Below are 25,449 nucleotides of genomic sequence, written 5' to 3'. Positions count from 1 at the left end.
AATTTCTAAAATTTCACACATTGTTTTAGTAATATAATATCTAATAATTGTTAAAAATTTATTTCTTTGTCATTATTTTTACGTAATTTTTCATACCACCTTAAAAGCAGTCATTATTTGATTTTTAATCACGCTAAAACATTAAATGTTTCTATAGGCTATTGATCATACTTATTAGTATTGCAAACCGTCTGGTAGGAAAGTGGCGAATGTACTTATAGAGAGAGGGACGAGAATCGGGACGGCGGACTCCTCCTGAGAAAAGGAAAACGAGATCGCTTCGGCCGAGAGCGGCAATAAGTTTATTCCTATTTAAGAAGCCACGGGACTCGGAGAAAAATATCGCTCCGAGTTCCACTTAAGAGTCACTGATTTAAAGAACACTCGGGGCATATCCGGGATGATACCCAGGCACGGCGTCACGCGGCGACACGAGGAAACGTTTCTTTCCGCGGTTTTCTGCGATCGGGTCGCGGGACACGCGACCGTACCGGGGAAGGAAATAAAAGACTATTGTGCTCCTTCCTATTGTCTCTCGACGCGTCCCTCGCTTTGTGTTCCTCGCGGCTCATTTTTATTTACTCGGCGAATCGTTAACGCGGTACAAATCAAAATTCAATGGAGAGAGATTTCAAATAATTTCTGTATTTTTTAAATAAATTCTGATAAATCATAATTTTCGTGGTAGAGGGAATAATTTTAGTTTAACGCGTTTTTTTATAATGTCTTACGGAAAAAATCGATTATTTCTCGACTGTGGTACGTCGTACGTTTGATAATGAACCGAGGGGGAGTTAAAAGTGGCGGTCGTGTTCGTTTCTTTTCTGGGACTCGCTCCGTGTGGAAAAAGCAGCGTGTAGGAATAAAAGCCTCGAATGGAAGCGCGCATTTCACATTTTTACGACTCTCGGCACGAAAGTTTCTTTATTTGCAACGGGGTTCCTACCTACTCCTCGAGGTGATGCTTCAAAAGCTTCGCTGCAGTGAAAGGACCGCTTTCCAAATGCACACACACACACACACACACACACCCATAGGGAGATATCTAACAAAATGTATAACAGCTAGAATGCTCGATCGTTTGAGATTCCGATTGGCGAACGGAGGATCGACGCCCACCGGATGAAGCAACGTGTGGAATTTTAAAGGACGATGAAAACGATGACCGAGAATCATTATAGAAGCAGGTGACACACCTCGATGGCCCACGCAACCGTAATTCATTTATCCGATGCGTTGGTTAAATCGTTTCACTCTCCGTCCAAACGGATCTCTCGTTTCGCCTCGACCCGTCATTTAAAAACCGTTAACTCATCCGTTTTCTATTTACTCCGTACGTCGAATCGCTTCGCAACGCGATGGTCACACCGTGGAACGGGACCAGACACGTGAGATCGCTAGGGTTACGAGGGAAAGTCCATGGCATGCATCACCTATGCTCGCTTCGCGCATTCCGGCTCTCAAAGTGAAAGACGCGATCGTTAAAAACGCTGGTCAGTCAGGCAAACGGCGCGTGAATTGTTGTTTAAATTGTGTTGCGCATCGCGCGAGGGAGTCGACACGTTGTCAAGCTAGAAACACCGTTTCGTGTCGCGAATTATATTCCTCGCGCGAGATAGGATCTCGCTTGGCGAACGTTCAACGACTTCGAATAGAAATCAAGTTTTTTATGCACGAATTCGTCGAGCCAAATAGGTGCGCATCGCATTTTTCATTATTATTATCATTATTATAATGAAAAAGATTAGAACCGCGAATGGAAGATCGAATGGGGCTTTGGCTTCAGGAGCAACAGACGCGTTCGATGAAGAATGTATCACCGATGCAAACAGCCGCGAAGAGGAGAGAAACGTACTCCGAGGTTCAAGTTTATTTGAACCAGAGAAGAAGGAGGAGGAAGAGGAAGAGTTCCTCGGGCTTTCATTCTTGAAAAACTTTCGCCCAGGAAGTTATCGCATTAATTCCGGGGCCGGAGTTGAAGAAACGTCCGGGGCTCTCGAACGGCTGCACGCCGCGGTTAACAAGAAAAATTCGTAATAAGAAAACGAATTTTAGGACCATCGTCAGATACCGAAGTTTTAATGTACAGCCGGCGCATATTTCATTTAATGCCCGCCTCCTCCGGTCCGGTACGTTTGATTGATTTAAACCCGGGCTCCCATTCCCCAGGAAACTTGCCCGCGAATCTTCTACCCGCAACGATTTAAACTTTCTTCTCCCCGGGAAAGTTTCCACCCTCGATCGTTTCCAAATCTATAATCCCGCCAATTTAGGTGTACGCCTAAATGCCTGCCGTTTAATTGGATCCAACCACATTAAACTGTTTATTATACGACGCGGCTACTAAAGCCCCTCGCTGAGAACGTTCCACGTAATCTGATTCGGCTTTATATTCATAACGCCTTTACTTTTGTACTTTGAATTTTTCAACGAGATAAGAAGCGAACCGCGTATAACCCAAGTTTGATACTTCATCCCAGGAACGGTTTACGTGACGGTCATTCCGGATTTATGACTCGTGGTTATCACCGTCATTGCTCTCGCCACGATTCCACGATAGGAACTCACACGGTAGCCAAGGCCGCGAGAAAGTGAACCCAAGTTGATCACAGGACCGAATTGTTCAAATAAAGCAATACGTATGTATGTACGAAGGTACACAGTATTTATTGGCGATGTGGAAGTTACATTTCGCAGAGCCAAACGGGTGGTTCCACTCGGCGAAACTTGAGCAACGTTGACTTTTACCGCTCGGTTACGAGGTTCGGGGAACGGTCACAACCTCGCCGCGAAGATTATGTAACGCTTCCTGACCGAGGCAAGGCGAGCCGAGGGCAATCGAGCGTGCTCGTATCACGGATCTACGATTGAACCGCGGAACTGTTTTCATTTCGATACCAACGATCCGAGCTGTTGCGAATAATAAAAAAAAAACCGCAATCTCATCTTGGTTGGTACAGATTGTAGTGCAAAAAGGATTGATGCTATCCCCATGGATGTGAGCTGGCTGTACTACGTTCCAGTATTATTGACCCAAGAAATCCAGAGATATGTTGTACTCCTAGGTTCGAATAAAATACAACAGTTCTTAAGTTGAAACTGCAGGAACTATTAAACGGTGTAACTTTAAACGCAAGTCTTACGGAAATCTGCCTAATTGTACAGTTTTGCTTGTCCTTATAACTTTGCTTATTAGCTTATTTGCTTTCCATTGAAGCTACGCTTTCTCTGAACCGGGAGGGACAGACGAATTCTGGGTGTTCGAGACGCTTTTGTCGGGGATCTCGCGGTCGGCGTCGCGGGATAAATACGCGAATGTGGAGAGTCCAGGGTTAGTAAAAGGAGGTGTGGTTGTATGGCAAGAGCCCAGCCGGTCGACCTCGTTTAGGACCGGTAAAGGCATAAACGCGAACGCGCCGATCGCACGCTGACGCACGAACCAACTCGACCGGTTCTCGGCTTTAGAAAACGCGCGTTGCATTTATTAGGTCGTTTCCATTGGTTTTCTCGGTCTTTTCAACAAACGTTTGATGGAATCGCGGAACGGCCGTTACGGGTTTCACCGTAAACGTATGTATCCCGTCCCGCGTCGCTAGAACACTGCAAACGTTCTCAACTTGAGCCTCGCTCGGTTTTCTCGAAATTCAGACACCGAATCGAAATTAATAAATAAAAAAAAGAGAAAATTGCATGAATTCGAGTGAAAGGAGAGTGGCAAGACGTGTATGTCTGTTGAACAATTTTCCAAGGAGCCTTGAAACCATCTGGAAAGGTGCTCGCGGATGGAAAGGTTGGCCGCGGAAGGAACGAACGGTGGAAAAGCGAAACGCGAACACGCTTTCATTCATGCCACCTTGGCCGGAACGCGGGGCGACCTTCGATGCGTGATTGACTGACATTTCGAGCAATCCCAGGGATTCATTTGCATAGCAGGAAATTCTGCTTCGATTCCTCGGCGAACTGCTATTGTTTCACAACCGCTTTTCCCTCGAGCAGGTTAATAGACTTTCCAGCCTCTCCGATTCCTGTTTCGACCTGCAATCAATTAAGCTTCCCGGACCGACAGTTCGTGCTATTAAAACCAGGCGAATCCGCTCTTAATTATTAATACATTTCTTACATCTCCACGGAATCGCTTCCACGATTGCCGCTCGGGAAACAAAGCACGGTTATTCTGCGTGACTGAGATTAACTGTAAACAGCCTAACAACGGTACCCGACAATGCGTGGATAACAGTCAGGGATCAAAGGAGACCGCGACGGCAACAATTACCAAGTGGAAACAATTATTTCCCGTTTTAAAGAAGCGGACTGTTTTATTATTTAATTTATCCCCCGCATGCATAAAACCGTGGCTCCATAAAACGCAGCTCGATAAACTTCGCCGATTCATTCTGCCGGGCGACGACGTCGAACTGTTTTCGAAAAGGAAATGGATAAAATTATCGTGAACGCCCGGCCGTGCGAAACAGCGCAATAATCGTGATAAACGTGCACGATTTTTCATACGATTTTTGCAGTCTATAAAATGTCGAATTTCGACACCGCGCGCGCCCGCTTCCCAGATCTCGATAAATATCGTTTACGAGGCGAGAAATAAGTAATTTATGTCTCACGCCGAAAACGCAACGCGCCAGCATCCACCGGCGAATGGAACATAAACATTTACACGCGATCCAGTCGCGATCGAACCCGGCATACTTCATTCCGTAGCGACAGAGCGAATTGCGTGTCTACGGGGTAAACATTTTTAATAATTAAACGACAATAATAGGAGGATTACTGGTCGATTGCCTAGCAGATGCTCGACGGACGCATCCAGCGGTTCATAAAGGCCTCTCGCGGTAAATGGTTTTTAAATAAAAGCATCGGTGACCCTGTCGGCGTACTAAAGGCCTCGAGGCCTTGAAGCGACGCGAAAGCACCGCGGCAGCGTTACGAGCCTCGTTCGTTCAGCTGCATATGCAGTCTCGATATACTTACAATCAGCAAAGCGTAACTGGCAACATCGTCGCAGAGACGGTCGTAAATCCTCTGTTCAACGAGCAGAATTAAGCCCCTCGTTCTATTGTGCAATCCGTTCCATCCCGAGGCTTGCGCCTGTCCCGAAAAAAGTGGCGAATTAGAAAGCGACGAGGTTAGCCGTCGGAGAGACGACGCGAGGTGTCCCGGACGGCGTTCTGCACGGTTGACAAGCCGCGCGAGAGAAAACCTCGGTTACGCAATAATTCAAGGCCGCGGGATAAATCGGCGCCGGAACCGCGCCGAGCTATGTATGTATGTACGCTAACAAATTGCGAATCACCGCGTTATTGCTTAATTGTTATCGCGAATTAGAGGTGTCGGTGATTCTCGCTGTCAACAGACAAACGGCGTAATTACCGGCGACAACGACTGCGCCGTCGACCGAATGAAAATCAGGATAAACAATTCTGGTCCCGTTCATTTGCGAGGTCGTCTGTAAAATCGTGCGACTGCGCGCGCGTTACCGGAAGCGGGAAAACGGTCGCTCCGATTGTCCTATCTGCACGATTTCCCGTTACGCGCTTTTCGCCAGCCGTGGAATTCTCAGGAAAGTACGTACGCTCCCGGGGAGAATGTCGCTGCAACGGATCCGAAGGCAAACGCGTTATTTCGTTGCGACTAACGAAAGTCAAACTGAATGGTGAATACCAGAACCTGAATTCTCTCTCTCTCGCGCGCGTGCGCCCGGCTACGTTTATCTGCTTTTCGGGATTCGTGTATACGCGTTCATTACGATGCAGCAGAGGAGTTTTCCTTGAAACTAGCCAGCTGCGAGGGAAACATTCGATTCTCCAAATGATTTCCCTCGTTTCGGGAGTACGCAAGAATTCTAGCGTTCGACGCATTTTATTCCCCTGGCAACGGAACGGGAGCTTGCAATCTTCGTGCACGGTGAATATTGAAAACATAAAATACGAGACGTACACGAGGTTCTTTGTTCCCTCGTCGAACCGGCTTGACGGCTCGATAAGGGAGGCTGCTTTTTTAATTGGTCACGCTGCAAGATAATTCCCTCCGTGCGTTCGCAGCAACGTGCGTCGATCCAATTTTCCATTCCCACTCAGCGTGCATATATTTTCTTTTCTTTTCTTTTCTTTTACCAAAAGCACGCTGGCATATATCGGTAATTAATCGCTCGCAATCAATCGAGTCGTAGCGAAAGTTTCTCGTGCATTGTATTTTAATTCGTTCTGGAACGAATTTCAATAGATGGAAAGGCGATCGATCGGTCATATAATTTTCCGTACCTCCGATAGAAAAATACCAGGAATCATTGAGAAAACGTTTTGTCCCGAGCCGACAAAAACGTTCTACCGAAATCCACGGAGATTAACGCGGTCAATTGATTACATACACAGTTTCATTTATACAGACGAGCCAATTAATAAATTCGTTAGTAAAATAATAATTTTCGTCAATTTTTCATGGTACTTTAGTCCTTTTAAAACGCTGCCGTATGCCAGGGAAAAAAGGAGATTAAAAAGTCGCCGACGAAGTGAACGTTCGCCACGGGGGAACCGTAAGTGCGGTTGGCTCGATTCCGAGGAACGATTCGAGTTCTTTTTTCGCGTTGGACTAAGACCCGAATAAATCTTCGTCGCCCTTTTATTCCCGGAGCGCCGTGGCCGCAGCGTAAATTCGTCTGCGAGAATAGAAGATCGCTTGGCGGACTCGTGTTAACCGCGGCGGATACGAAACAGCTAATAAGTTCCCCGCTCGGCGACTCGTTTAAATCAGCCCAGCTCTCGCGAGAATCCGCCGACCGTTTCCTGTCCCACGAATTTCCAGACGATTTTAATGCCCGCAATTGACCGGCGGATTAACGATAATTAGGTCGTCAAGGATACGCTGAATTTTTCGCCTTGCGGGGAAGAATGTCGACAAAGATTTTTTTCAGAGCGCGAAGCTTTAGACATCGTCGCTAATTAGTGAGTCATCGATTCGAGTAATTCAACGTTCAAGAATGAACGAGTGGAAGGAAGCGGTTATGAAGCATCTGGAAGTTTTATTTCACGCTAAACACTCGTCCCCTTGTAAAACTCGCCTGGTTCCACTGTTCACGTGCGAGCCAAGCTTACATTTCTAGCGATACGTACGAAGCACGTATCTGACACCTTGACTCGGAATTAACGCCTACGAATTAGCACTTGTCGCGGTTTTGAACGCGTTTCCATGAATGACCCACTTACGGATTCAAAAGAACCTTTTAACGTTCCCCGGAGCGCGTATTGTCACGAAAGGGTATGCACGCGGGTAGCAAACTTGGCCACAACAATTTGTTTTGTCTCGACACGCCGCCATTATTATCGTGAGAAGGGAAATGTTCGCGTTCGTTCGAGTCCCACGGAACCCGCGCCACGTTTCGTCGATCCGCGAAATTGATCGCTCGGCTGTCTCCCGCGACTACTTTTTCTCTCTTACTTGAATTTCGCATACGCGAGTCGTCCGCGTTTCCCTTGGAGAACGTCGTAAATCATACTACGACGCGAATTCGCGATAAACAGTCGTCGAAACTCGATTACGAAGTAGGCAACGAACGAGAACGAAGTCCCGTGCTCGTTCGCTTCGAGCAGCAGATAATAAACAGAATTGTCCTCGAATCTAATTAGAAACTCGAAACTCTTTCCGAAGCGCATTATGGAAAACGATGAATAGGAACGATACGTTAACGTGAATCAAGTTCTCCTCGGTCAGTCTACGTCATCGCCGTGGAATGCTCGGACAAGGCCTGAGTTTGTGACTTTGTGCCCACGACGACGGAGAGAAAAGAGAGTGGCTGGAGTAGCGGCGGCACGACGTCGCCTATTCGACATCAAAGCTTCGTAAATCATGCGCTCCGGTCAAAGTACGGAAGCGCCAAGTTTTCCAAACGGGAGATAGGTATATCTGCGTTATTCATATGCATCCGATACGATTCTGTAAATCTCCCCCTCAATTTCCGTTGTCCTCCGATATTACGTCGCTCTCACACTCCAGTTCGTTTCCAACGACCACTCACGACCTTTTCTCTTTCGTGCGAATCCCCGATCGACAAATTCAAATATGCTTCCATACAGAATACTTCGTCGAAGTACTCGTCTAATATGAATGTGAGCTTTTATGAAAAATGAAAATATTGTACGCAGAATTTTTCTGCTTCATCGATCACGTTAGATCGTGTAACATTTTTCAATGGAAATCTATCACCGTCTGATAAAGGAATTCGCTGCTGTTCATGCATAATAGATAGACCGAGAGGATGACGAGACGGTACAAGTTTTGTTTGCAAATTCGAGTTCAGTCTCCGTTCTATAGTTGGTACCGTGGCAATGAACCAGACCGTGTTTCATCCAGGCGAGAGTATCGCGCCAAGAATTTGAAATGATTTTGGCTCTGCAGGGTCGTCGACCCGTCCCTCTCCGGATAGACCTCGTGCCCGCGAAGAGATCGATCCACGAACCTGTTTACGGACCACGCCATGGCCCCGGAGGAATTGTATGGGTCCCATGAAACATTCGGAACCCTCCAACGCTACACCCTTTTGTCATTCTAAGAACGTCGATTCTACCTAAACGTATTTTATTACTTAAAAAGAACTGGAGAATTATGCGCAGAGCATAAATCACGACGGAACTTCTTTTTCATCCTCCCTTTTTCTAAGATGGAACGTTAACCGCCTTAACGGCGATAATAAATAACAGCGACGATTCTACGCGAGTCTATCGGACGAGACGCAATCTAGGATAGGCGAATTACAGAAAACCGCAGGAACTTCGGTTGAATAAGACTCGACGTTATTAGAGGCTTGCGATTACAAGAAAGATGATTGTGCCGTCGATTGGTGAATCAACTAACTCAAGGCCTTTATCGCTTGAATATTGAGAGTAGCCAAGCCACCTGGAACACGAGTTCGGTCTTGGACGTGATCTTGAATGGGACGGCAGCCGTCGCGTCGCGCCGCGCCGGTCGGGCGCAGACACGGAGCCAGACGCGGGCGCAAACGCGCGTGCACGCGTGATTAATCCGCTGCAATTGACAGGCCCTGCAGCGGTGAACCGAGTGATCGTTGAACGGGAAGATAATCCAGAATCAGGAGCAGCGCGCGACTCGTTTCCCGCGTCGCGTTCAACTTTTCTTCCCAGGCTGTCTCCGGCGCGATACAAATGAGCGGAGCAAGTTCCCCTTGAAACTGATTAAGCGAGGCTGTTACGACTTTTCGAACAGACTTTTTCAGCCCGGGACGAGTTATCGTCCCACGTTTCACAAGACACGTTTTCGTCCGACGTTATTTCAAGAAGTCCAAGTCATTGTTTTTATCACGTTCTCGAGATCGTTTAGTGACGCGAACTTTGTAGATCGCGTTTCGCTCGCTGCGTTTGTTTTTTTCACGAACAAAAAGATAAAAGCTTAATTAGATCATTTAGAGTGGCAGGAGGTAATACGGTCGGTAGTTGAGTCAAACCCGGCGAAGACGTTGACTCGTCGTGAAAAATTCGCGAACGGGATTCCAGCGCGCGGATGGAACGCAGGGGATGTAACGGATCATCGAGATTGGAAACGGTACTTTATTCTTGGCCTGGCTCGCTTAACAGCTCCTCGTGCATGTTAATGGCGTCGCACCGGCCACCGATCGGTGGTAGCCGGTGTCACTACGGTTCTTTGTCCTTGACGAATAGCGTCGCATCCTTTGGGATTAGAGACTGGTCCCGGGTCGTGGGAACCTGTTTGCCACGGAATCCCGGCAGAACTCGTTCACTATAAGCTCGGCTTCTACGGAACCTGTGACGTAACCGGCTTCTAGACGTGCAAGCCGACCTTGATTTCTCTTTTTCTCCTCGCGGAAGCCGTCCCGCCGTCAGAGCAACGGTTAAACGCGGCGCTCGCTTCCGGATTGAAGACCGAAGGAAATACGTCAAGTCTTCTGAGCTATTGTGTCCGGACGATCGAAACGAAATTAATCTTCCTCTAACTCTAAATCCTAGCAATGGATTAAATGAAGGAGGAAATATACGATACGACAGGTTACCACGCGGGTTAACGTTAGCACCGCTCGAAGAGAAAACGAAGCGATTGATCAAGCGAGCGACGAAAAAGCTAGGAAAGAATGGGAACTTAATCAACGCTCGCTTGGCTCGTTTGTCGTCGACCCATTGCGCAACCAGGAAACGCGAGCCTCTGACACTTTCATTTAACGAACGAATAAATCTATTCGCCGGTTAATATTCCGCAGTCTCGCTCAGTGGATCCGGTCGTTCAACAGAAATTTCAATTTCTATCATCGTCCTATTATCTACTTAAACGGTTCGCACTATCTTCCGTTTCGTTCTACAACGATTTCATTCGAGCGGGGGACCCTTTTTGGAGGACGTCTCTTCGACAGATGAACCGTCACGATTGCCAGTGTCGACTCGTACACCTCCATTCATAAGTCTCAAGACACGGGAAGCGTATCACAGAATGTTATAGGTGCATGAATACAAATTTGTGATATTTTACATACGATTTTAAGGAAATTATTCATTTATTACCTGATTTATATGTAAAATTGCATAAATGGAAATTTGTGATGTTCTACGTACGATTTTATTAAAACTATTCATGATTTATTATCTGATTTATATATAGAAGTGCATAAATGAGAATTTCTGATGAGAATTTAATGAAATTATTCATGATTTATTATTGGATCTGTTCTATGATTTATCGTATCATTAGCTGGATGATTTGTCATACGATCTATTCTGTCGTTTTTTAAGTGAAATAATTTCTGATAGAATACTTGTCAGATTCTTTGATAGATACTTCGAAGTGTCCTAAGATTTATGAACGGAGGTATAGGTATCGCTGGTTAATGTCGAGGGTCGGTCAATGGGATACGTAGCCGCGGCTGGATAAAAGTGGTACCGGAAGCGGGGGGCAATTATTCAGTCGAGCGATCAGCTCGGGTCAATTGTCCCGATTGCGTTCACGTTCACGGTGGCCGCTGTCGACAGGAAAGCATACTCTCGCTCGGATTAGTCTCGTCGATGCCCATGCTCCGTTTACAACTAATGCGACTCCTATCGCGCCAGTAGGAAGCAAACACAGTTATCTAAGAAATGCCACCTTGCTCTCATTGACGCTTATCAAACAATTTATCTGCCTCGAAGCGGCTTCTGCGCTTCTCTCGTAGTCTCCCGCAGGGAAAGACGAAGTGGCGAGAAAAGTTTCCGGGACGAAGGTTCGTTGGACAGAATAAAAATCGGATCTCAACCTGGAGAGATCCCGTGAATGTAAAACCGATTCTTTCGGACTGAACAAATTCCAAGCCGCGACTATCGCTTTGAAAAATTTTCATGAACGAATACGAACTTGCCTTTCACTGAAAATGTAAATTGTCCTTACCGCGGAACTTCCCGACGCCGTATTATGGAGATCCAAGGACTTTCGGTATTAACAAAGTCCGAGTTATGATTTTTATTCGCAGGAAATTGCGAGACACCGTTCATTACGGAACTTGTGACATTTGAGCCCGATGGTGGTCGGGTGATATTTTAAACGAACGACGTTCCAGTGGAAAAACGAGAGCGCCGTGAAAAATGAGCGGACCACGAGAGGGAGGGGGGCAGTGAGGGTTGTTAACGAGAACGGAGGCTGTATCTTTTGTGAAACGAGGCATCGCGTGTAAGAAGCTCGTGGAATATTCAGGATTAAAGTCGCTCCGGACGCGCGTCCCGGCCAGGACCGGATAATTTATTTATTCAACTCGTTCTCTGATCAAAGTTTGTTACAACGGAGTTGCGTTAACAATAAAGCATAGTTGCGTCGGCCAATTTATAACCAGCGTTCTTCATTAAACTTTCCCAGGTACCACCGGGTCGTAGCATTTTTCAACTGCGAAGCAAAGAGAGTGCGACGCTGTTAATTATTTTCTTATCCTGACCGGCGCGACGCATTTTCGACTTGGTCGCGAACGAAATTTACCGGCTTCGCCCGCACTTCTACCTAGTGTCGTTTAAATATAATCGAATCTCCAACTTCAACCGTCTAAACTACTTTAATTATCCGTCTCATTGTATTAAAGCTAAAGCGCAGTCATTCGTTCCCACGCGAGCGCAAAAGTTCGTTCGCTAATTAAAGCGTACGGGGCACGTTCGGTCGGGTACCTCTGATCTTAAACCGTGCCGGGGTTAGCACCCGGTGACACCCTGTATATTCGGAGTAACGTTCCTCCTGGGGATTGTGCGCCATGGACGAGGAACGGTTCGGATAGGACAGAACGCGGCGCTCCGTAGCCAAGAATCGTACTATTACTATTTCACTCGTTTCCTTTACAGAATGATGATGTAACGGGACTTTCGCTGTCGCTGCAGTGAACGCAACGATGTCCACGCAATGCAACCGTTTCGTGCAGAACGCATGGAAGAAGGAGCTATGTTCGAACTGCTTCAAGCCGCGGGAGGAGCACGCCTTGCCGGACGAGTCGTTCAGGTTGAACATAGGCAGGGCCCTGAATTACGTCAAGACTGATAATCTTAAGATACAGGTAACAGGATTTACATTTTTTATGCCCATGTAACGAGCGTCCCGCTATCACATTTACTGCGACCAATGCTCAATTTCAAGGTACACGGGCTTAAAATATTATCGCGGGTATTAAAAGATTCAATACTGGTTGTGAATTACTAATTTAGTTACACATTAAACGGTCCGTTAAGCACATACCAAACGGCATTGCTAATGTGCACGACCGGAAACGTTTGAAGCGGTTGCTCTAGCGGGAATCATGGGATTAAAATTGTGACACGAAGATACGAGATGAAATTGAAAAATGTATAAATTTAACCCTTTCGCTACGGACACCGACTATAGTCGGCGGCCGCGCGACGTGCTGTGTGTACGGGTGCCGACTATAATCGGCGTCCGAATATTTTTTGTAAGGCACAAAACTATAATAAAAAACAAGGATTATAATATAAAGTATCTAAAAAAAAAAATAATAAAAAAAAATATAAAGTGATCCCGCGGAACGGACTGCCGTAGCGAAAGGGTTAAAGTGTCGTAACAAATTAGTTTTGCTCTCCGATATATTCGAAAGTTTTTGTGAATCGATTCGCTCTCATCGGTATTCGAGAGCGTCTTTATTACCTCGTCATGTATAATTTTGCTACGCTAATGCAAGCGGCTAGCGTAGCGCGAGGCGACTACTGCCCATCTATGTATTAGCTACTTAAATCTAGGGAAAACGGGCCGTCAGCAGAACTCTGCTTAGTATNGGGTTAATCATCTTCTTATCGCCGTGAAGATATAGTTTAAGGAGAAATAGTCACGAAGTTGCGGCCGCGCTATCTACGTAGTTGCGCAAAACTGGGTCGTTCGAGCGAAAGACCCTGGCGTTCATCGGGAATTTCAGCTCGGCCCGCTCGTAAGAACAGAGAATTTATGTGTAACCATGCGAGCTGTAATACGCAGCGATGTCCGACCGGCTTTTTACACGCTCGATTCGCGTTCTCCCGCTTCCCGTGCGCTTTTTCCCCGTTTCGTGTAACGTTTTCTTATTCCCCGCGGAGAAGACGCGACGGTATTTCTCCGGTTTCACACGCGCGAGCAATAAAGGGACGAGGAGGAAGGAGAAGAAGTTTGATCAAGGGAACGCAAACAATCGGACGATGGGGGAAAAGTCTTGAGAATTGCTCGGCCGCGGATCGTCGATTTCAATTAAGTAGTGTTTTCGCACGATCGATCGAGACTAGCTCCTTTATTTTTTCTTCGTCCCGTGACTCGGCCTCGGTCCATTGAGAAAGCCGACTGAATCGCAGCGAGACAGCCTCTCATTGTCGGGGATTCTAAATTTACACGACGTCATAACGTCCGCGTCAGCCGTCGTGACAAGGGTGAACGGTTAATCGCGCGACACGCATCCACGCTCGAGAGGGTAGGCGTTGTTCCACGAGGGGTTTCGCGTCACACGTGGGCGCGCGCTCGCTCTCGCCGGCGAGCGCCTCGCCTACGCTCTTCAAACCGATCCCGCGCGTATGCAGGGCAAAAAATGAAGCGAAACAGGAACGGAAGAGAAGACAGAGCCGAATTACTTTCTCCGTGCGGCGCAGACTTTTTGGACATCCGGTGGATTGGAAAATAACGCCGGTCGAGAGCGATCTCGTTCCAGCGGACGGCAAAGGTGATATCGTCTAAGTATGTCGATAACATCCGGCGAAAGGGAAAAAGGACCCTGCAGGAAAAGTGGAGCAAGAAAATCACCGCACGAAATCAGTCCATGCAAACGAGGACTCCTCGACGCAAAACCCCGTCCGCCGAATCGTCGCTCTTTTACGCTCGGTGCTCGCTTTGTCGTTTCACGCTCTGCCGTTTATTCGCTGATTCGAGCGACAATCGTTTTAACTAGTCGACAGTCCGTCGAAAACTCCGAAACAACCGGGAAAGTCGTGGATGAAAATCACTCGGCGGTTCGATCGTCCCTGAATTATTCATCGAACCTTTCATTAACGCCAGCTGACCGTCCGAAAGTTTTGCGGGTACGGGGAAAAATAATCGTTTTTGCGACGACCCGTGTCGCCGATCCAACTTTAACGGGTCGAACTTTCATTTCCTGGCAGCCGGTGATAAGGCACGCTCGAGGGAAACGCCCCCGCTCAAACAGATATCCCGAATAAAATTTCTTCGGGCGATTTATTATCCCGGATTATCAAGAGACAGAACGGTGCGAACGATTATAACTCGGTTTAAGTCGACTCGAAATCCTCGTTTAACAATAATATCCAATTCCTGATGTCTCGTGAACTTTGAAAATCACTTGAGAACTAAATCGGTGTTTAAAATTCCTTTTCATGCCTAACGTTTTAAACGTCTTAGTAATATAAACTGAAAATGAAGCAACTTCATTTTATTTTCATGCTTCCTTGAAAAGAAGATTCACCGTGAAACTTGTCGATCTTTTTCAGAGCATCTTGCGCGGGAAGACGCTCTCCCAGAAGGATCAAAAGAAGAAGAACGTCGCGTTCACCGAGTGCCTGACGGAGATAATCGGTTACGGCGGCGACGACTTCTTCTCCGACGACGAGGACGAGGACGTACAGGATTTGGCCGAGTCGTTCAACAGCGAGGATGACGCGTTGCCAGACAGCGAGGAGGAACGAGCTCTGGGAAATTTGACGCGTGCCAATACTAGCTTCAACACGATCACCGCCAACCTGACGGAGATCATCGCGGCTGAGAGAAAATCGTCGACGCCGACGCGATCCTTCGCTTCGCTGATGCTGGGAAAGATACAAAAGGACTCGGAGGGAAAGAAAACTACTTTGCTTGTCTCGGTCACACCCTTCGGTGGTGACGAGACTTTGCCGACCGCGAAAAGACCCGCTGATAAGAAGGTCAACGGATTCGTTAACGGACTGACGAACGTCTCCAGATGCAAGGAGAATAATGATAAATCCGAGGTTAATAGATCACAGTAATAATACAAAACGAATTTACTTCCTCCAAACTGAAATGTAAATGTATATAACGAATTACAGAACTAATATATTTCAGTTTCATGGAATGTACATTCGTTCTTGAGTCTCGATGAGAATTAAATCACTGAACAATTTTATATCGAATTCTAGACGACGAAGAGCACGAAGAAAATCGATATCGAGGTGAAGAAGGAGGAGAAGAAAGAGCCGAAGTACCCGTTGGGCATGGAGAAAATCGTGGACATGCCACTGATCGCGTCTAACAATTTAATTTCTATCATCCAGCGGAACGAGCCGGGAGACAGCGACGACGCGAAGGATAAATCTACCGAGACCGACGAGATCGGTAAATCGGACAAGAAGGCTGTCAATATATCTCGGAGTCCGGCGATCAAGAAGACGGAGAACGTGAGGCCGAAGATGCCCGTGCAAACTCCGCAGAACGGAGTCAAGATCGAGTACGAGTTCTCCGGTAAGCTTTTGAAGAAGACTTCGGAGACGTCCAGAATGGAGAACAATTCCGACAAGGGTATCGAGTTGGACTTGACACCGTTGAAGAACAAGTCCGAAGAGGCTGACAGAACCGTTCGAGATAAAATCGGCAACGAAAACGCCCAAGTACGCAAAGTGGAGGGTGAAGCCGGTCCCAAGTTTACTTTCGAGGAAAGTAGAGAGATGGCTGGGGAACCGGATGGCAGAGCGGACGAGGAGGAAGCGACGGAGCCTCCGAAGCTTCCAAAGAGTCCTCCGCCCATCGAGACTAGGCCTCCTCTTCAGGGCGAGTGCAACAAGGTTATCGTCACGGAGCCGAGATCTTCTTTCCTTCACGGAACGGTTCATTTAGAATCGAAGGCGAAACCTGTGGTGCCTCAAAAGCCGATCAACTTCTCAGGCAAAAATAATTTTGTCGCGAGTGATACGAAGCAAAATCACAATCAAAATTCCTTAATCGAGAACGTTGTTAAGACTGTCACAGGTAACGACACTTAATTTTCTTCTTAAAACACGATATGGTTCTACGGATCGATTAATGTTTACTGTGTTTCCTCAGGTATCGCGGAACAGATAAGCCAGCCACGAGCCAAAGACAAGTCAGAGGAAGTTTCTAGTCCGCTTTCGAACGAGAGTAGTTCGAAAGACGCGGAAAATCACATTTCCCGTGGTCAGAACAGCTCCAAGACTGCGTGTCAAGGCGCTGAGCCGAAGTTACCTGGTGCCGAGATCGCAGCTTCGAAAACGTCGCCAGGAATCAAATCAAAGACGCTTTCGACCGTGGCTAGAAGTCAGACCGCGGATACGAGAAGCAGCGAAGCCGACGAGAAACTGGAATTGGAAGAGGAAATGCTGGAAGCTTGTTCATCGACACCAGATTCGATACGCTCGCCGAACAAAAGAAGAATGGCTCCGAAGCCACCGACCGCCGATTCCACGGACGAATTGACCCCGGCCTCGACGCTGTTCGCCAGAAATCCAGGAGCGAACTTCAAATCGGACTCGCCTGTGGTCCGAGAGAAAGAAAAGAGGGAGAGAGCTTCCTCTTGCAGTCCGAAGTTTCGCAAAGCAGTCTCGGACCTGCCTGACCCTACCAGCGCCCAAGGAACGGACCCAGCGTCGAGGAGAACGATATCTTTGTCGCAGGATAGCTTGACGAGTGGTCCTGAGGTGAGGGAGGAGAAGAAAAGGGGCAGGCCGCGTTTCTCTTTGAAACGATTCCTCAGGATGGGCTCGAGAAAAGACGTGGACATGATTGGTGGCCATTCGTCGGGGTCGAGGATCGACGAGATCCCATCGACGCCGCAACCTAAGCCCCGTTTAGAGATTATTCATCCATTGGAGCTGGACGGTGCCGTCGAAGTGGTCGGGAATGATCGGATCAGCAGGATAAGCGAAGACGAAACCGATTCTGCCAGAAACGACACTGGAAGAGGAACTCGATCACCATTGTCGGGCGTATCGCAAGGTAAGTCCCTTCTCCTTTTGACACCTGGTCTCTCGAAATTTCTCGAAAGTGTAACGATTTTTATTTAACGTAAAACGTTCGATGTTACAGTGAGGCCTGGAAAGCCGCCACCACCACCGAGGAACCAGTCCTTGGAAGATTGGTCGCGACTGGATTCGGGAAGCAAACCGGTTAGACCACCGCCACCGATTATCGAGAGTAAGCAACTGGCTCCGAGAAGCGACAAGTCATCGAAATCACCTTCGTCTTCGTCTTCGTCTTCGTCGTCATCGTCTTCATCCTCGTCTTCGTCGGCCTGGCAGCCAGCGGCCTCGACCACCTCAGACTCGATTTACGCGAATCTGGGTAAGTTCAGGCCCATACAATGTAACTAATGATTATCCACGGCAGAGTTCTCGATGTTGTAACAGCCATACTCACACGAATATACCCTCGCGCCAGCTGCTTCCCCCCACGGATTTTTCACGCGTCGTTTATCGCGAGTTCCGTACGTGACGTACGATCGGGAACGATCCTGTGACACGCTGGATAACGGTGGTTTTAACACAGAACTCTTTTTCTCTTTCGGGTTTTTTTTTTGCTACTTCTCGTTTCGCCGGGTCGTCGTACGCTCGTCGTGAAACCGCGGTACACGTATTCCTTGTCTCTCGGTTCCGAGCGAGGCAAACCGAGGCTCGGCGCGTTTTGCCCGCGCGATGCGAACATTTAGATGATTGATGAAGACGGACGGACCGTCGCGCGCGCGAGAGAAGCTCTACTGCCGGATCTGCGCGATTTAAGTCGTAGCCACAATCTTCTTCGATGCGTTAGCTTAAACTTAATAACCATGCCATACGCGGTTTTTGCAATTTCTTTTATACTTTGCGACTAATCTCGAAATACTATACATGTATACTCTATTACTCTAACTGTTATATTTGAAATGTTATACGATTAATTCATAGATACCCTGTGATATGTTATCTTATTTACCGTGTTACACTTTGTACATTTTTGTTGGTGTCGGTAGACGCGACATTCTTCTAATTCTAATCACTTTTATCCAAGACGTATTCATACGACTCGAGAGAGTTTTGCCTTATCTTTTTGATTCTTTACATGGAAGTTTCTCGAGTAAAAATTGCGATGAGAAAAGTCTGAGAATGGCTGAAAGGGAAAACGAATCGACGAAATTGTACGAATCAATGATACACACTACACCGTTTGTAAATATATAAAACGATAGAATGGAGTTGCGTAAAAGATTCTGTAACATCGAATTTTTCTGTGTCTGAAATAAATGTTTGTTGTCTGAAAAAACACCCAGAGAGCCTTGTTTTCTTGATCACGTGACAGTCGCGTCACGATCCGTACTCTTATAGACGTTTGTATTTCTTTTTTTACTTTTTTTTGTTCGTTGCACCCGTCGCGTTGCGTTCGATCCTCTCGAGTTTCTATGACAGTATCTCTCTATCCGTCGCGTGTGTGCCGCTCCTTTTTTTCATGACGAACGAACGTAGGTCTCGACGAAACGAAAAAGGGAACCCTCGATCGATGCTATCCATCACGCGATTATCGCGGCTCGATCTAGGGACTGCTTCAATAGTTAACCGCATGCATCGGTGAAATCGTGTACCAGCAAAGACTACTTACTCCTGACGAGATAGGTGCTCGAATACGACGATAAAAATCTAACGCTAGCTTTCATTGTTACGCAACATTTTTCAACAGGTTTCCTGACTTTTAATTGAAAATCCTAGGGGTAGTACTCGAGAATGTCATACTTCTTTATTTCTTTTACTTATACAGGGTGTTTGCGAAATCGTGGTACAACAAGGGGATGATTCCTCACATCAAATCTAATCGAGAACAAGGAATATATAATTATTAATTAAAGTCGCGTAGCTAATGAATTTTCAAACACGATTTTTTCGAAAATGATACCACGTATGAGAAAACTATATTTCTTGTTTTCGACTAGATTTTATGTGAGGAATCATCTCCTTGTTTTATGACGATTTCGCAAACACCCTGTATATCCATAGACCTTCCTCTGTGCCTTGTCCTATATTTCCCGTTTTAATGATTCACATTAGCTAAGAATAAAGACAGGAACGACGAAGCCACCTTTTCATTGACGGAAGACGTTGCTTCGAGGGTAGAGAGGTGCTCTATAGGTGTAAATATAGGGAAGACGGTTACGTCGCGCGTAGGACTGTATCCTTAACCGCCCCTGGGTGCAACTAACGCCGCATGTATTGATTGCATATTAGCATCGTGTTCCCCTCATCGGCTCGGGAGCCCCTGATAACGAATGCCTGCCAATTCCAGGATTCCCGATGATTGCGCAGGAACTCCGAGCGCCACTTAATTCACCTCGTTTCGCCCTGGAATTCCTCCACAGCGACTCTATCGGACCCTTTAGCTATCCCGATGTCCCCCGTCCCAAAGGATCAGAATTCTGGACGTTTCCAACGTTACGAATAAACGCATTCCATAAATTTTACAAATGGAACACGGCTTAAAATTGACATAGTCGAAGGGTTCGAGAGATTGCATAATATACCGTTGCCTATTTTACGATCGTTCCATTCGTGTCAGTCGATAATCGAATCGAACGACGGGCTTCGAGTAGATCACTGATACGCGCAAAAATTTTCATTGAAGAACGCGAACGTGTTTCTACCCCCGTTCAGCTCCGCGTGAATAGCACCTACAGGCACGTAGGTACGCGCCAGTGCGGCTCTAGCGTTTTTTTCTCTTTCTCTCTCTCTCCGAACAAGAACCGGAACGAACGAATTCCGCCCTCCTAGCACGCTAGTTACGGTAGCTAGCCTGTTTTGTGACATTGCCTTGTGTCTTGTGGTACTAACCCGTGGCGCTTGACGATGGCGGATGTGCCTGCAGCAGCGGAGGATGTTACAGGTGAGGTCCGCAGCTCATTGGCACCGTCGAAGCCGCAAAGGACGGCCAGCATGAGGGACCAAGCCACCTCCCAACCGATCTCGAAGAAACACGGCTCCTCCAGCCCGGCCCTTAATCAGGATTACGAGGCGGTCGGGGTTACCGCGCCACCCACGTCCGATTCTTTGGTAATACCGCTATTAATGGCCTTTTAACGATTTTTATAGCACCGCTACGAAAACAAACTGTACACGAGGGACTCTCGAAAATTTAGAACCTTCGCAAACCGTATTAAATTACAATTAGAGTGCATTGTTTCTTTGGGCACTCCTTTACGCCGGTTCCCTCGAGGAGCCACTGATTTCAGCTGATATCTCGCGACATTTTCCAGACGTCTAACGACAGTCATGTTTACGAGTGCCTATCCAGCTCGCCGGAGTGCGACTCGAATCTCGAGCTGCGGCACGTTGGCGGATCTCATTTCACCGGGAAGAGGAAATCCGACAGCAACGCGATGATGGAACCAGCCGCGGAATTCAAATTTCATCATCAAACCTTCGTCCGATCGACCTCGTTACCGTACTGCGGTAGCGAGACCGAGAGCGAGTTATACGCCCCGTACGGATTTTACACCGGCGACGAGGTACGATACGTTCCGATATTTTTTACGAGCCGGTCATCGCATCGCGTCGGTTCGTGAAACGCTTTTTCAATATAAAAAACCGAGTTTGATTAAAAATTGTAATCGTAAGACGCAAGAATTCTCACTTCTTGATAGAAAAATTAACATTTTTAAAGGTGGACGCGTCCAAGTCACTTAACAACTTTTGTTGATTTTATTACCAGAAACTTTGCTGCTTATTTTTTGTATTATGGAATGGAGAACGGAAGTTCCATCGGCCGTGCGGAATTTATAATGGAATTTGTCTTAAACGCAGGGTCCCGAGGAGGATCAGGACTGGAAGAATAAGGACGACGAGTTAAGGATAAGCCGATTGAGACAACGCAGAGGTCGCAGTATAGTTCATCGCAGCCTCGAGGATAATTACGGTGCCGTGGTAGTCGCGAACCACGAGGCGCTCGCGCAATTTCTCGATCAGGTAACTTGTCGCGCGGTACCTTATCCGGGGAACGTGATCTCATCGTTCTCGAATCGGACGTTCAGTTCAATTCAAATAAGACGGATACATCACTGAATTATTGATCTCTTCGCTAAGCGAGAAAAAAAAGATTTGTCAGAGACAAATTGCGTGCAGTACGAAATATTTATATGAAATCAATAAACGGCGAGTTCGGCATCGACATTTTTGCGCCTTGTATACGTACGTATACAAAGTGTACGCTCTTGGGAAATACATTTTCGCCGTACGTTCCAGCTGAACCAAACACCTCAAGTGTCGACGATGACGGCGCGAGCGTTGAAAAATACGAATCCCCGTATAAGCCACTTCACGGTCGACGCCAATACGTCGATCACCGTCGGCAGGAGAATATTTTGCTCGGCGACGTGGAACGAGCTGAACGTCACGCTGTGCGTCGCCTTCGATCTGGCCACGCACGTATCGCGGAAGGAATTTTATTTGGCACCCATAATCGAGTTTATAGACACGCCACCGAAAGAAATTACCGACAAGACGTGTCTGCCTGGTAACAAACAGCTCGAAGGTATTTCCTCTTGCTTTGTACAGTGTCAGCCGAAAGTGAATTTCTGCTAGAAACGAGACCCGGAATTCGCTTCTCGTTCACTGTGTGCCTTCCGCGGATTAAAATTGAATTTTTAATCGATTTTATATTTACAGCGACCATTTCCGTTCTACCTCGATTGCAAGTCAGCACTATACAATCGTTCGGCGCTACGTTGAAGGATCTGCACGACGAGGGAACGATCAGAGAGGCTTTGTTCGTGCTTCTTCAGTTCGTTACAGCGTTGAAGAGCCTTCAGGCGCGGGGAATTGAGGAATCCGCGAGGAGCCTGAACAACGTGGTCCTGTGCAGGGAAGACAAGGACGCCTATTACAGGCTCTATCTCCTTCAAGGGTGGGTAAAGCTTTAGACGGCAGAGAGCCTAGCCCTCGCCGAGATTGGTTTGTTCATTGCCCGATAACGTTTGACAGATTGAACGTGGAGACGAACGAGGAACGGGACGAGGAGAGAGTCTCGTTGTGTCAGTGCGCCCTCCTCGCGCTTCGACAATTGAACTTGGCTAGCAGGCTGCCCGTGATTCAGGAGCTGCTCACGAAAGAGAAAGCGGTCACTCTGTCTCAGGTGAGAGAAGCCCCCCGGAATAATATCAATTACGCTGTCGTCCAGTAATCCAGACAATCAGTTTATATAAAAACGATAATAATGATAGGTAAAATCCGTCCTGGAATTCTCGCTGTGGGGTCCCGCGGACGTAAATTTTGGCGGCCCGCGGGAGAGAGAGGTCACTCTTCAGAGGTGGCTCGACCTCGAAAGGGCCAACGTTCTGCACGCGTTAGTGAGGACGAGAGCCCCTCTCACCGTCACCGATGAGTACCAGTTGCTGTTCCTGGTTCGAACCAGCGCGAAAATCATCGGCGAAGCGTCGTTGTTGTTGGACGAGCAACGATCCAGGTTAGCTGCCGCTCGCTAATCAACCCTTTTTCGTGAGTAACGATCGGAACCGGGTCCACTGTGAACGAGGCGTATCGATTCGATCGATCGGCTCGACTAATACCAAACGGATTCGAGTGGATGACAAAAGGGAGCAGCGAACGATAGCGGGCAGTTGTACAGATCGATGGAAATTTATTGGACGTTAACTACGACGAGTGCGCGTGCCGACGCTCCGAAGAGCGGATTACGTGGGACAGTGTTTTCGGATGTTACCATCGCTTTAAGAATTAATTTCGATCATTGTTTATACCCCATCACCGTTTTGTAATCTTATTAAATATTTGTATAAATAAACGGCCGGTAGTATCATTTGACGCATTATTCCCCCAGCGAATAATTTCGCGGAGATCCGATTAGATCGAAATTACCCGATGCGCAATTAATGTCGTAAATATCGAATGCGATTTTTGTTTAATTTAATAACCTCCCCGGGGATGCGCGTTTATCAATTATTCGCGTCACGCGCGTCGATATTTCGAAATATATAGATATATCCCTTAAATTGTCGGGAGAGTAATTCGTCCCAGCAAATGGTACAAAGATTGCCCAAGAACCGGAATAAAAAGGGCTAATCGCTATTCCATTGGTAAGTTTCGTTCGTGGAACGGTTGCGCACGACGCACACTGTCGAACCCAGCCGCCGTCGGTTTATCAACGTCGACCGGTCGGAATCCGCGCCAAGTATCCGATACAACAAATTCCGTGTAATAGCCGCAGAGGAGATAGAACGCGTATTATCGCTAATGCAATAACGACGTTCGCTGTTCGATAAATCAATAACCGGAACAACGACGACGACGCCAACTTTTTTTTTTCCAGTGAGTTCGTAGAAACGTGTGACACGTGTCCCCGACGCTGTTCGATCAACGAATTAAATATTTGGCGTTGTTCCCAGAGAGCGTCGGAAATTGTCATTCTTTCATCCAGAGTAAACTAAACGGAGTGAAACACACTTTTCCCAACGTTCCTTTTGAAATAACGTTTGTATACAGAGCGCATTACTGCAATTACTTCTGCATTATGAAACTGATCACATAATCGGATGTATTCAATTTTTTCGCTTACCAATCGGGAATTTCATATCGACGAAAGGGTGTTTAAAAATTGATGATATCAGCCGAAACGATTAAAGGGAGGAATTGAAATTCTTATTGGAATCTATTTGCTTCGATGATATTGAGGCGACGGTTAATGCTCGCTAAGGGACGATCAACCTGGCGACAATGTAGCAGGAACAAAAATCGCGGACAAGGAAACGAAGTCTATTAAGCTCTAATCCGGATTTTCATCGGATTTTTTTTTCAAAAGGAAGAAGATATCTTGGGAGGAACGTTACACAACTTATCACTTGCAGGTAGAAGAGGGGCAAAAAACGTTCATCGGTTTTCCTCTCCACCGTGGCGTCGCCGAGCACAACGGAGCTCTCAGACGCAACGAAACGTCGGTTGTTAACGGATATCATTGAAAGATACCGAAGACAATGCCGCGCACTTCGAGGCGTGCTTTTAGTTGCCAGGGGATGAAGCGGGTAGCTCGGTATCGAAAATGTATCCGAGCAAAGTTGCTACACCGGTCGGCCATTAAAGCGATGTAACGTTCGACTTTATTCGCGTCGCGTGTTGATTCTGATTTATCGACGGGACGTGAAGGCGAGATTGAATAACGCCGCGAGTCCTTTAAGGACGAGCGAATTGGCTTTCGCTGAAACTTCGCCTCGACCGTAGCGTCGCGTCGTTTGTCTTGTAAAGTGTTTGAATAAACACCGGAGCGTCGGGCGAGATTTGCAAAAGCGACTGCTGCGACGATTGAAAAATATTTCTTTAGATAAAACGTTAACCGGGGCGCTTTTGTCCCCCTCGCTGGATTTAATCGCGTTTTAATTTCGCTGAGGGAGCGTCTCTGATTTAGTATGAGGTCCTCTGTTGACTTTTCGCGCGGTGACGTCAGCAGGAAAAATCGTGGCCATCGTTTGGCCAAGGAGGACAGAGCCACCGTCGCTGGGCAAAATGTAACACGCGAATGGCTCGAGTATCCGACTAATTAGGCGACCCACTTTAAGGCGAAAAGGTGTGGGCGGTGCTCGAGCCGAGAGGGCAGTTGAAACAAAGTTTCAGAACGTCGGCGGCGACGAACCGGCCTTAACGGAGGCCAGAAAAAGAATAACAAGAGCCGGGCATTACGTAAGTAGAAAAGCGATGTTAGCCCGTTGAAAATGCATAATTACCCCCGATCGCGAACCATTAGATTCCAGCGCCCGTTCCTTTTTACCACCGTTTTACGAGTGCATAGACCGCGTTCCATAAATATGAAAAAAACCGATAAAATATTTACAACGTTTGCGAGTACACACGCCGTGCAATATGTGACGCAGGGTATTGTTTGCAATTTTATCGCGAATTTAATTATACGCAAATCCGGTTCCATATGAATTTTTTAATCCCCGCTTTTATGAGGCGCAGCGTACACACAACACTGTGCCTGGAGCTTCCGGTAATTGTTCAGGCAACACTA

General features: G+C 47.1%; 1 protein-coding gene across 2 annotated transcripts in view; it reads left to right on the top strand.

Annotated features, from left to right (window-relative positions):
* The window catches only part of LOC108631918 (uncharacterized), a 44,162-nt gene extending 20,930 nt beyond the window's left edge, over nt 1-23,232 (top strand). The window contains exons 2-13 of one of the 2 annotated variants that reach the window (XM_018036149.2): nt 12,321-12,529; nt 14,946-15,440; nt 15,609-16,434; nt 16,510-17,418; nt 17,509-17,763; nt 20,323-20,489; nt 20,693-20,944; nt 21,240-21,401; nt 21,678-21,966; nt 22,101-22,338; nt 22,416-22,566; nt 22,655-23,232. In XM_018036149.2, the coding sequence (XP_017891638.1) occupies nt 12,368-12,529; nt 14,946-15,440; nt 15,609-16,434; nt 16,510-17,418; nt 17,509-17,763; nt 20,323-20,489; nt 20,693-20,944; nt 21,240-21,401; nt 21,678-21,966; nt 22,101-22,338; nt 22,416-22,566; nt 22,655-22,915 (4,167 nt within the window). In that variant the 5' untranslated portion in view covers nt 12,321-12,367 and the 3' untranslated portion in view covers nt 22,916-23,232. Of the gene's footprint in view, nt 1-12,320; nt 12,530-14,945; nt 15,441-15,608; nt 16,435-16,509; nt 17,419-17,508; nt 17,764-20,304; nt 20,490-20,692; nt 20,945-21,239; nt 21,402-21,677; nt 21,967-22,100; nt 22,339-22,415; nt 22,567-22,654 lie in introns of both variants that reach the window. The other variant, XM_018036148.2, reaches the window with a different exon arrangement.
* The last annotated feature ends 2,217 nt before the right edge of the window (nt 23,233-25,449 follow it).

Source organism: Ceratina calcarata, unplaced genomic scaffold, assembly GCF_001652005.2.
Source record: "Ceratina calcarata isolate Rehan_Ccalc_2016 unplaced genomic scaffold, ASM165200v1 scaffold97.2, whole genome shotgun sequence".
Taxonomy (NCBI): domain Eukaryota; kingdom Metazoa; phylum Arthropoda; class Insecta; order Hymenoptera; family Apidae; genus Ceratina; species Ceratina calcarata.
Note: the sequence above shows the minus strand (reverse complement) of the source record. Positions and strands in the feature narration are given on the sequence as shown.